General features: G+C 33.1%; 1 protein-coding gene across 1 annotated transcript; it reads right to left on the reverse strand.

Moving 5' to 3' along the window:
- Positions 1-241: 241 nt before the first annotated feature.
- Positions 242-2,686, reverse strand: LOC114752799 (pentatricopeptide repeat-containing protein At4g25270, chloroplastic-like). The gene is made up of 2 exons (XM_028941502.1): positions 1,064-2,686; positions 242-576 (listed from the first exon to the last, which is right to left on the reverse strand). The coding sequence occupies exon 1, from the start codon at positions 2,684-2,686 to the stop codon at positions 1,133-1,135; it is 1,554 nt and encodes a 517-aa protein (XP_028797335.1). The 3' UTR covers positions 242-576; positions 1,064-1,132.
- Positions 2,687-13,713: the final 11,027 nt, after the last annotated feature.

Below are 13,713 nucleotides of genomic sequence, written 5' to 3' on the forward strand. Positions count from 1 at the left end.
TGCACATCAAATATTATTTTTTGATACTGATGAAACCAGTTAAAAAAAACAGCTAGATCTATGGATCAGAACTGATATTCTTATCACAGAGCAATATAGATTACAGTCTCACTGCTTACAGTAGCAAGAGACTAGTGGAAAGAAAAATTTGAGGCCAATATTAAAGATTACCTCCCATAGGCTCCGTTTGAGTTTCAACCTGAGCATTTAGAAATCTAAGATGCTGCCTTGCTTCTTGCTCTCGTTTGAATGTCAGGGGCGTCTTTAGTATTTCTGCCCCAAATTCATTTTCGCTATTGGTTTCTTTCTATGGTAGCGATACTATTATCTCTATTTCCATTTTACTCTGTGAGAAGAATATCATTTGATCCCATGAATAATATCAGTTCTCTTTCTGGGTTTCATCATTTTGATATCAGGACAATAATGAGTCTGGCTGCAACAATGGGAATCTAGAGTAAAACATTTGAAAGAGTGTCTTCCAGATGGAAGAGGGAGATGGAAGAGATTTCTGGTGAAGAATGTGAGAGACTGATAGCCAAATGTACCAGTAGGGTGCAAGAGATTTCTAGTGACCTACCAAACGTAACACCAAGATTAAACAAGAAGAATCAAACTCAGACTAGACAAGAATCTGTTCAATGGCAATTCTTTTGGAGAGGACAAGAAATTCCATTCAAGTTCAAGCAAAACAGCACTTGGAGTAATTTGACTCATATTCCCAAAGGGCATAACAGACGAACCAAATAGGAATGAAAACTTTTTTTCCTTTTGTTATTATAACAAATGCCAGAACACAAAACATGGCAGTTACACATGGAGATATATCTGGTTTTGCAAAATCAAGAATCAGCGAACACTGTCATTTCTATCTGCTAAATGCATTCTGGAGATGGTCAACAACAAATTGTCAGAAGTCCTTCAGAGAAAACAAGACTTGTATGAAACTCTCTAGGGATTTACTATGAGGTTTCAAATGAAAGCACATTAACAAAGCGAACAATTTGATTCATATAAAAGCTTATTCACAATCGTATTGAAGAAATTGAGAATTGTATTGTACCTAAATTTACTCCAAAACAAAATCTCAAGTGTGATTAGCAGACTTGTGATCTCTGGTAATGTAAACAGTTTAATGATCCAATCCTCTGTCAATCATCATCATTTTTATTCTCTGCATGTCCTCTGATCTACCTGCATTTTCATAGATCTTCATAAGAAGCTCAAAATTATGTTCATTATCTGGCTCCAAATCAAAAAGCTTTTGAGCAGCAATCTCTCCAATAGTGACATTTCCATGAATAGAACAGGCATATAACAAAGCTCCCCACACGGTTGGACCGGCACCCAACTCTATTTTGTCAACTATGAATCCATAAGCCTCTTCAATTAGTCCCGCTCTTCCATAAAGGTTAACCATACAGCTATAATGTTCCATTGTTGGTTTTATTCTATATTTTTCACTCATCAATGAAAACAGCCTCTCTCCTTCCTTCACTAAACTTAAATGGGCACAAGCAGATAATATTGAAACAAATGTTATCTTATCAGGTCTTGCACCAGCTTCCTCCATTTGCACGAAATATGTAAGAGCTTCTTTGTGTTTGCAATGAGCAGATATTACAGAATTCCATGAAACAACGTCCCTTTCTGGCATTTGATCAAATATCCAACGTGCTTGATTCAGCTTGCCATGATTTGAGTACATTATGATCAATGAATTAGCAACCGACAAGTTCCATTCAATTCCTTGCCGAATAACCCATCCATGAACTTGAACCCCGACATCCAGTGATAGCACACCCGTAAGAATTGTTGATATAGCCACTGAATCAGGCCCATATCCTTCTAAAAGTGTTTGCTTGAATATGTTGATTGCCTCAACCTCCAAGCCATGATGTATATAAGCTGTAAGCATTGAGTTCCATGATACAGGATCTCTATGAGGCATCTTGTCAAAAATCTTTCTGGCCTTCACAATATCACCACACTTGGCATACATATCAACTAATGCATTTAGCACAAACCTATCATTCCAAAATCCAAAACGAACCACATGCCTATGCACTTCCTCACCGACTTGAATAGACCCAATTCCCCCACAAGCTTTTAAAACTCGGGGAAATGTAAACAAGTCAGGTTGAACACGCTCCTCCACCATCTGAAAGTAGAGTGCCATGGCATCATCATGGAGACCCACTTCAGCATACCCTGAGATAAGTGAATTCCACGGAAATGCAGACTCATTTCTCTTCGACATTTGATCAAACACGTCGTGTGCTTCATCCATATACCCACATGAGGCATACAGCCTCAGCAGCTTCGATGAGATACCAACGTTTCTACGCAAAAGAGAATTGGGAATGAGGCGATGAACTCGTATTCCATGATCAATGGCTTGCAAATGGTAGCAAGTTTCGAGCAAAGAAGCGTAGATTTCAGCATCGATTTTTATGCCTTTGTCAACAGATGATTCAAGGTCCCTCACAATTTCTTCTAGCGCTTGAGATTTCGTTTGGGTGTAAGGTTCGTGATTGACGAGCAGTGGGGTCGGTCTGGGTTTTGGGAAAGAGAGGGTGCTTTTGTTTTCTTGTATTCGCCATTGTTTCCGTTGTTTCTTGGCCTTCGAAGCGCAGAGGACTGTACGAGTTGGAGGGAAAGGGTGGTTTGGCAATGTGGCTATCATTTTATTGAATAATATCCACTTAGCTACGTAAATAGGCTAATATTTACATCTTGGCATTCGCATGTTGTATCAGTTTATTTATGACAGTAATTTTTTTGACAGTAATATAGAAAAATCTTTAAATTTAAGAGACAACAAAAATGTAAGAGAGAATAAAGGCCCTCCAGGGCCTTAAGCTCATCTTCAGGACCAAGGAGCTACATTTAATTCATTACAGAATTATTATAAAGAATTGGATAGAACATTTAACTACTTGCAAACTTTTTACTGGTAAACTACAAATAATTATTATGGAAAATTTGAAACAAGGACCTAATAAAACTAATATTTACTGGGAAGGATCTTAAACATTATAATTTTTTACAAGGACCAAACCAAAATATAATTTAAAAATACCAAATTAGCCCTAATTAAATCCGTACATTTTCTCTCATGATACCTCCATTTAATATTTTTTTTATGATCTTCTTAATTTATACTAAAAATCGTTATAATTTTTTCTCATCAATATTTACCAAAAACAATTATTCAAATCAAATCACAATCATTTATTATTAATCCAAAATATTTTGTATATCTAAACAAACAACGAAACCAAATTATTCGTTCGCATGGATAATGCTAGCAATAGTTAATTTTCATTTTTGCCTTTCTGCGGCTTTCAGTTGGATTTTCCTCTTTTTTTTTTTAAAATATTTATTTCTTTACTTTTTGTTTTATAAATTTTTAATCTATATTTTTATATGGTCAAAAAATATACATTTTTATAAATATATTTAAATATAAATAAACATATTTTAATTGATTTCAATTAATACAACGGAAAATGACCACAAAATACTATATGAAAATCAAAAAGACAAAATAGGCATCCAAATGAACAAAATGACCAAATGAGCATCAGGCATCAATTTGGAATTTTCACTTTTGGCATAAAGACTAAAATGCCTTGATTGTTTTTGAAAATTGAGGAGTGTATTTGTGTGATGAAGAAAGTGAGGAACTGACTTCCTCTACTTGGCAAAACAAATCCAAGTTCCTCCAGTCACTAAAAAGGATTCTCCAAAATCACATTGCCGCTGTCATAGGAGTAGATTACTGTCGCTGAAGTTGTTTACCGTTGTTGAAGTATATTCCCTGTCTAAAGTAACTCATACTCCTGGGATTGTTGTTGTCGAGAAGGTCGCTGAAGTAATACTGATTGTGATAAAAAAGTAGGAAGCTTGAATATTGTTCTTCATAAAACATTTTCGATGGGTCTCCGAAGCTTAAAATGTAATTGTCTAGCATTCCTCTTTCTAGTTCCATCTTTGTTCTTCGCATATAAGTTACCATACATCGAAAAAAGTTGTTTCCATCTTATTGCTCATGTGTTTGGTTATATACACATTTGGAAATGATTTTGTTTGATAGTTAATCCATATTGGGTGGCTTTGAATTGGAATGAAGGATGGCTTTTGTTGTGTTGATTGTTTTATTTTGATTTGAAGGAAAAGAACAAACTAGAAAGGATAGTTTTGTTGGTGTTATTTGACTTAGCTAAAAAGAGTATAGCTTTCTATGTGGACAAGGTGAGATTTTAAGGAAGTTGAATTTAGTTAAATTTTGTCTGCATGTGTGGCAATCATAGAGTTACTTTCATTTTCATTGAATAGTTTAGGCTGAAAAGTTTGTCTTTGCGTGGCTTAAATTTGCAAAGGCTATCCTATTCTAGCAATTTGGAAATCAGAAATAAATTCTATTAACCGAGTAGTAAATTTAATGAGGTAAGTAGTAAATAGTACTAGTTGGTTTCGTATTGAAATAATAACTATTGGTCGTTCTATATTTGTGTTGGTAATAACAACTTTTCTATAAAATAAAAAAAGTTGACATGTTATTACAGTTGTACAAATTCGTCAATGAAACTGACTAGATTTGTTATAGGAATGACAACATTGTTGTGATGCAAATTCAATTGATTGGGCAATGGTATTTAGGTAATATGTTAATAAAATTTGCTACATTTGTTAGTGGAACTAACTATATTTGTTAATGGAACTGATGACATTGTTATGAAAGAAATATATTATAATGAATGACTATGAAGTGGTGTCATTGCAGTAATGAAAATGGTATTAGAAGTAGAAGGAGATGGAAAGGCAAGTGGAGAAGTAAAGAATAGGTATATGTTTTTTCTCCATGAATTTAAGTCAGGAAAAGAAGTTAGGAATGTGAGACAACAAGGGAGGCAATAAAAGCATGGGGGGAGCTGCCATTAGAGGAGATGAAGAAATATAATGATAAAGTTAAGCAATCAAAGAAACAAGGGACAAAAAAGAAGCGGATGAAAAAAGTTACTTTTAGTACCCGTTGCTCAATTCGGCAATACAAGTTATTAGTAGAATTTATAAATAATGATGAAAAATTGAAAGCCAAGGTACAAAGTTTAGGATTCTCAAGTTTGCTTGACATGGGATGTGAGAGACTCCCTTGTGACCTCATAGTATGTATGCTTAGATTGTAACAGCTCCCGTAACAAGTACACAAATACTTAATTCCAAAATAATAATTAGTTCTTTAAAGATCAATATATAGAAAACAGTTAGCCAAAAACATTTAGGTAGTAACTATGGTAGGAAGAATAAATTATATAATTAAGAACTACCATAGTTATATAAAAGACTTCGCTAATCACTTCAAAAAGTCAACCATGGTAGTAAGGACAAAGCTAATCAAATAGAAATATGTCATAGTCATTAACAATTTATATCCATAATAGTGCAATAGCCACTATTCTAGAATAGCAAAGATAATTAATGTAACAAGAAATAATCAACACTTGATTTTTCACATGTGTATCAAATCCATCATGAATCTCTATGATCCCAAAAATACAACTAAAACCAATCATGAATGAGCCAGAGCATTTGAAGTCCACCAAAATAACTATTACTGCTGCCCATATCAATCGTAACCAAAAATAACATTCACATATATCCAAAAAGGGCTTTGCCCAATAGCACAAGTCTAGAATGAGTTTAACAAAAAAGCCCTAAAGTTTGGCAATATACATCAATCAAAGCATGTATAATAAAACAGAGGCTATACAGAGTAGAAAGGGAAACTCAAGCCTTAGACAACTTTTCCTTAGGACCAACACCTGAACTCTCGCCTGAAAAATATTAAATAATCATGGGGTGAGTCAAATTGACCCAGTAACCACAATTCCAATTCAATAAGTATACATGGAGTTATTACAAGATAGTTAAGCGGGCAAAGTAGTTAATTGGGCAAAGTACAATTTCAAAATAACATATAGGGTAAAAATCTTTACAGAAAACAATATATGATAATTCAAAAAGTAACTTGCATGCACAGAACTTCATCAACCATCCTTATAACCTCCTTGTAACCTCTGACAGAACTCATGGGCTATTCACACATAACAGGATTTGTCTATTTAACAAGACTGCACTAAGCTCTCCAATATGAGGTATAACTCAGCCAAAAGTTACAAAGCCCATATTGGATCATGGATTCCATTTCCTTGGAATACAGAAAGGTGTTATGTCCCTTGGGCTGACCCTTGATCCAGCCAAAGGAATGGTGATATTGAGGGTCCTAAGAATGTTAAAGCCAGTCACTGGACACCAAGCGACGACTATACCACGTGGTATAAATAATCAAACTTTTCACAATTACATTTCAACACAACCCAATACAGCCCCATAAGCATTTCAACCATCCAATTCCACACAATTCAATATTCATAAAGTATTCTCATATTCAATAATCAAATTTTGTTCAATATCAACAAGGTATTCACAAGATAAAATAATTCATGCCCTCTTAACTAATAAATTTATCAAAACATCAATTTTCATATATATATATATATATATCACTTTTTATACATAAATCATCATAACATATAATGATAGCACTTATAATATCAACACATGCTTATAATTACATCAACAACCATACAATGTAAATTAGAAAGTGGTTATCTCAAGTTCTTGACACAAAAATCACAAATGGGAGGATTCAAGACCCAAGAGCCCAAACCAAACTCACTCTACAATAATAAATTTATAAACATATATTAATAAAAAAAACTAATTAATATAACATTAAAATAGTTTATTAATTAAATCCCCATAATTGGCTCACTTAAAGAAAATATCTTTAGGAAAAATAATAATTCATCTATTCCTCCAAACATCCTTCCAAATAACAAATCCTAAAACTTCTTAACTCTATTCCACTTATCAAAATTATTAATAAGGCAATTCGTTCCAAATAACTCAAAAATTTTCCAAAAGTGTTTAGTTTAATTCTAAGAAAATAGCCATATATTAACCATTCCTCATTTCATCATTACAATCCTATTTCCTTCTTCCATTAATCACCTCTCACTCACTAGCATCATTAAATTTTAACATTATTCCCAATTTACTCTAAACACTCAACTTCCACTAGTCACAGTCTCTCCAAAAATCATCAACATTCTTATTCCAACAAAAATCCTCAAAGTTCAAGCATTGAATCTTCAATATAACCTTCAATGAACTAAACTAAGAGATCAATTTCAAAATTAATATCACTATTATCACAAATCACAATTTTCCAGCCAAACCCTAACTTATATTTCCTCAAATCAACTATTTAAGTAAAAACCTAGGTCATAAAACCCCTACTTTAACCCCATAAGCTCCACTAATATTATAAAAATAAGTTAGAAGCCTCAAATATTAAAAATTTAACAAGCCCTAACAAACTTTACTTTTCTGCCAAAAACAAAACAAAATAAGAAGAAGAAGGTAAATAGGAAGAGGTAGGGTAAAAATGGTTTACCTAGATGAGACCAAATAAGACTCCCTTTGTGACAACTGTTCTTTCAAAACCATTTTAGATTAAATTCAACAATTTATTTGAATGATTAACCATGATAGAAAAGAAGAAATCTTAAAATTTTAAATTCGCTATCATGGTTAAAAGAAATAAACTTATATTACAAGCTACATTAATCGTTAACTTGGACCTTGGACTTTCAAAGTCCAGAAATATCATTTAACTGTTAGCCCAAACCAAACTTATACTTTCAAACACACGAACTAATAAAACATTTTAATACAAGTCATGGAGCCCATTAGTCAAAAGTCAATACTATCCAAAAGTGCGTAATACGCAAAGTCTTAAATATCTCTGGCCTTCCAACGACCCCCATATCAGATAGTAGTAATTAAAAGTATTAGTTTACAGCATTAGAGTAATGTGGGCCCTATGTGGCAATATATAACAAATCAACACATATAACAAAATTCGGGAGGCTATACAAGCTATAACAGCACACTATTCCTCCGGAGTCTTCCTTAATGGGTCACCACCTGAACAATCACCTGAAGATAGTAAAAACCACGAGGTGAGACAAACGCCTCAGTAACTAACTTTCCAACTCATCATACATACTAACACGTGCTCGTGAAGTGTCAAGTGGGACAGTTATTAATTCTCGAAAACATAGATATATAATTTCAATCATCCAAACCCTCACTATGGAGGCTAACATACAAGCTACATAAGTCTATCCCTCACTATGGGGGATTAATCAGACATATAGGCCTATCCCTCACTTGGGGGATGAATAAAAAGCCACAAAGGCCTATCCCTCACTATGGGGGACGAAGGAAGAAGCCAACCAATGTGTAACAATGGCGGCCTTACCACGTGGTAGGATAGAACTCAATCCAAAATCCAAATAACAACCAATCATTCACAATATAATAAAAAATGTCTCAATCTTTTCTCAGTATAATCCATAAGATATAAATCATATATCGTTTCCAAAGTTCTCAGCCACAATTCCAAAAGTCCCACAAAACAATTTTCATAGCTCAAAAGATATAATATATCTACTTGAATTCCAAATAACAAATATTATTCAAAAATATGAAAAATACTCACAAATAACATATTAGCACATATAATAAGTGGAAAGTAGTTACCTCTCACCAAAGCAATACTAAGGATTATCACAAGGTCAATCCTTTGCTCAACCAATAATTAATCTACACAATTAATATAACCACATATTAATATAAACTAATTAATTAATTAATTAATTAAACTTCTCTATATTATTTAAATTTCTAATTTAATTAAATTTTTATTCTAAATTCCTGCAACTCTCATAACCCAAAAATTATTAAGTATTTTAGAAATAATTTAAAATTTCTAACAACCCAGATTATTTATTTACCACCTCCAAATTATTTACCTAAATAAAAAGGATTTTCCACAATTTCCAAATATAAAATTACTATGTTCTAAATTCTAAAAAATCTCATTTTCAGTTTAAACCTGAAAATCAAACTCTCAAAAATTCATTAATACTTCAAATATTTATAACTAAATAATCTAATCAAAACTTTAATGGTATAACTACCATATATATATATATATATATATTTTCCATAAATAATAAAATTTTTAGCTACAATAATTATTTTAAAACCTCCAGTCACCCAATAAATAAAACTAAACCGATTAAAATCTCAATAATATATCAAACAATCCAAATAAATTATTTAACTTAAATTTAATCGGTAAAAATATGATATATCCCATAAATAACATATTTTCAACTAAATAAATTAATTTAAATACTAAAACTACCAAATAGAGAAATCTAAACCGATTAAAATTAACCACTCATTTACTTCTAAATTTCTATAGTCATCTTTTAGCAAAACTCAATACTTATATCATATGTAAGTCTCAAAATTTTTTCCAATCACTATAATAATAATGTAAATAGAAAGCTTAAAATATACAGTAAATATTCATAAAGAAAGTTTAATAAAAAGAAGTAATTTTATGTACCTAAAATATCTTCAAAATTTGCCCGTTCCTTCACCGGTATGCTCCTCTCTCACACACACACTCTAATCTCTCTTTCTCTCTTTCCTTCTTGCGCAGGGGAATTGGGTTGTGGGGAGTGTTAAAATAACACTCCCACACATTTATTAGGTCCCCTTATAATTCTCTTCCAACTCCCAACTCCCAACTCTCATCTTTCAACCTTCACTCCTCAATTTCAACATTCACGTTCAACATTATTTTATTTTTATTTATTTATTTATTGAAATTTTTTTAAACCTAAAATAAACTTTAGGATATTACACCCTTCTTGCTGTCACTCACTAACTCCCTCTCACACACTCACTCTCTCATAGCGACGAACTAGAGGAAATGCAAAGACGAAGCAGAAAGGAAGGCTACAGGACGGAGGGAGAAGGGACAAGGGAGAAGGGAAAAGGAATTAATTGTAGTGGGTCACGTGACCCACTATTTCATTCCATTTAATTTGATTTTTTTTTATTAAGGAAGAGCGCATGGGGATCAACCCCCCTTTCCCTCACAACCAAACAGTGGGTGGCCACATGCTACCCACTGTTATAATATATATATATATTTAATAATATATGTATCTTTTTGTTTTTAACAAAATGGAATGCTACATCGATCATATGATCCGCCTACCCATCAATTTATAATAAGGGCAAAAGTCAAGGAAATAGAAGTGATAGATGTTGTAGAATTGTTGGGTTATACTCCACACAGGGAAAAAGGTAAGAACGGATGTGGATGATGATAGTAAAACATATAAGAGGTTGAAGAATGAATATGGTAAAGTCTATTTTACTAAGATACTCAAAGACATTAAATCTAGGGAGAATGAAGACAACTTTGAGTTCTTATTTATGTTGTACACACTTGGGAGTTTTCTAGTTCCTACTTCACAAATAACAGTGAGTGACAAGCCAATAAGGATAATGTGTTGTACTATGAATGGATTTTACCAATTTGATTAGGCCACATACATCGTGAACAACTTGTGAAAAGAGATGGAAGATTATGTCAAAGTGTATAGAAAGGTAAAGCAAGACAATGATGAAGAGAATTGCAATGTCGGAGGATGTATCTACCTCTTATTGGTATGTATTTATTACCTTTATTTTTTTGTTGTTCGTTTGAATGGAGTGGTTGATAAAGTTAATAATTTGGTGTTGAGGATTTGACAAAGAAAGAAAGGCGAAGCTGCAGAGGCCTATTATATTAGGGGAAGGGCTCTAAAGTTAGGGTTGAGAATGAGGAGAGAACAAGTAGAAGTGTAGTTGACTTACACTTGGTATGTGCTTTACTTGGTAATTTCAATATGCATTAACAAGAAAAAGTATTTGACCTTTTTTAATAATGTGATGCAAGAGTTACAGAACTTACATCAAAAGTTGATGGCTATAATTGATTTAAGCTACAAAAGGCTTATTAGTGTAATAGAAGAGGAGCTACATAAGATATAGATAACGATGGAGAAAAATCGTACTTTCAGAGATGAGAGCCCTATTGAAGTTGGAGATGAATATAACGGAAAAGATGAACATGCAGATAATGTTAGGAGAGATGATGATACAGTTGATGATGGTGATGGTGATGATGATAATGAGGGAGATGATGATGATGATGGAGAGGACTCAGGTGACGTACATGATCATGGAGATGACTCGAATAAGGCCGACATGATTGATGTTGAGGAAGAAGGAATACAAATAGGAAATATGGACTCGCCTCAAATTTTCCCCATGGATAAGGCTACATGGCCTAGGAGATCACAAAGGGAGATGAAGTCAACTATAAATTCTCCATGGATTTTGATAAGGCTTGTTAAGAGAAAAAAGAGGACTATGGAGCTTATGGACAAGTTCTTTAACATGATTTCCTGCATTTGTTCAAGTGAGGAGGGTGACAAGTAAGTTATTATTTGATGCACTCTGAACGATATTATTTATAGTTTGTTTACTGATTAACTACACATATAATGATATTAAGAACACATTTTTAGGCCTTTAGTTAAAATATCTGATGAGGGTATCGCTCGAGATCAGTTAAGGAAACTTGGTGGAATTGAGAAAATAGATAACCAGGTAAATTAGCATTGTGCTCTTGGGTTGAGTAGTATAGCTTTTATATTTGATGCTGTGTTTTAGTTTGGGAAAAACTAAAATTTATTTGCATACAGCTCATGTCAGTTATGTGCAAGATTTTAATGGCTGATATGAAGAGCAAAGGAGAAGTGAAGCGACACATTTTTTATGCTGACTTTATGGTAAGGTTGCTGAGATGTTTACAAAACTGTTACTGGTAGGTTGCAAACCCATATCGGTGGGATGCTACAAAAACGACAGAAGCAATTTTTGCTTGAATATGTTGGCTACAACATGGGAGATTGTGACTTGATATTTGAACCTACACTTGTTAGTGCTCATTGATTTTGTCTTGTGCTTGAACCCAAGACAATGAATTTCTATGTGTTGCACTCAATGAAGCCAAATATTCATGCTAAGAAGAGTAACGATAAGGGTACAACTGATGATGATATTATGACTGTAGTCAATGGATGTGTAAGGATATTGTTACTCTTCTTGTGTAAGATGCTGTTTATTTACCAATTTATTTACAAATACAACTGTGTGTTGTGCAGAAGAATCGATTTTATGACATGATTAACATAGTAAAGCCTCATACTATTGGAAAGAAGAAAATGAGTGATATTATTTAGGCCCCTGTATGAATGCTAGTTTATTTTTTACTCATAGACATTGTTGCTATGTGCAGGCGAGACAATGGCATTTATGTATTAATATGGTTGAGTAAATGGGAGCCCGGTGTGATGCTTGACCACAGTAAAGAACATGTTGATGATTTTTGACAAAACCTAATGTGGTAGCTAGTTAATCATGACCTCAATTCAAGGCGTGAAGAAGCATTGACATTGGTTTCATCTAAAGAACCCATAACCAGGAAAAAGCAGCGTGTGTGATAGCAGTAAATTAGTTAAGCATATAGCACTAGTGCAAAAAAATTGTGTTGTCTAAGTCTAATGATGTTTGATTTATAGTTATGTATGTAAGGGAATATGTAAATTGTTTTTAGGGAATGTGAGGCTGCCTGATTCTCTAGTATTGTTCAACCATTTGTCCAGAATTTTACTACACACATAACTAGATTTACAACTTGCATAGTGAATGTGACTGCTTTTTCAGTGGGTTTTACAACCTGTTTTGAGGGGTTGGGCAACTTGTTTCTAAAATCTAATAAAATTTCACATTGAATTTTACAAAACATATAGTAGGATTTACAACTTTCATAGTGAAAAATGACCACTTTGTTAATGGGTTTTGCAACCTATTTTTAGGGGATAGACAACTTGTTTCTAAAAAGTAATAAAATTCTTGAATTTTACAAAATACATAGTGAGATTTACAACTTTAATAGTGAAAGTGACTACTTTGTCAATGGGTTTTGCAACCTCTTTCCAGGGGCTGGACAATCTGTTTTTGACCACCAATAAAATTGAATGCTGAATTTTACAAAACACATACTGGGAGTTACAACTTTCATAGTGAAAGTGATCATTTTGTCAATAAGTTTTGCAACCTATTTTCAAGGGATGGTGTAACATCCAGACTTTTGGGCCTAGAAGTATCAAAAGTAGTCTGAATTGAATAGGCTACCAGACCCTTTTTGAGCAGAAGTCTCAAAAATGAGAAAGGAAGTCAAAGCAGTTTCAGGGACTAAATTGCAAAATAAAAGTTTTTCAAGGGTTTCAGTATAATCAAGGTCAGAGACTCCAGTAAAGTCTCGAAGGCCTAGAGAGAGAAAAGAGACTAGATATAGGCCAAAGGTTAAGTTAGAAGCCTCAAAGAGAGGATTATATGCAGTTAAGTCCAAGCAGGGACTAAACTGTAAATTTAAAAAGTTATGACCAGCAAGAGCAAAAATGGAAGAGTGTACAGAAAATTCCAAGAAAATCCCAAAAAATGAGAAATAATATTCTAAGACTCTTCTATGAAGAGAAAAGACAAAAATACCCTTGAGATAGCTTAAATAGAATTTATGAGGTTATGACCAATAAAAAGTATACTGTTTGAGGTAATTATTTAAAATAGTAAGAGACCTAAAAAATGTAAGTAAAAATAAGG

The sequence above is a fragment of the Neltuma alba genome, unplaced genomic scaffold, assembly GCF_004799145.2.
Source record: "Neltuma alba isolate B1F8T4 unplaced genomic scaffold, ASM479914v2 tig00007552_pilon, whole genome shotgun sequence".
NCBI lineage: Eukaryota > Viridiplantae > Streptophyta > Magnoliopsida > Fabales > Fabaceae > Neltuma > Neltuma alba.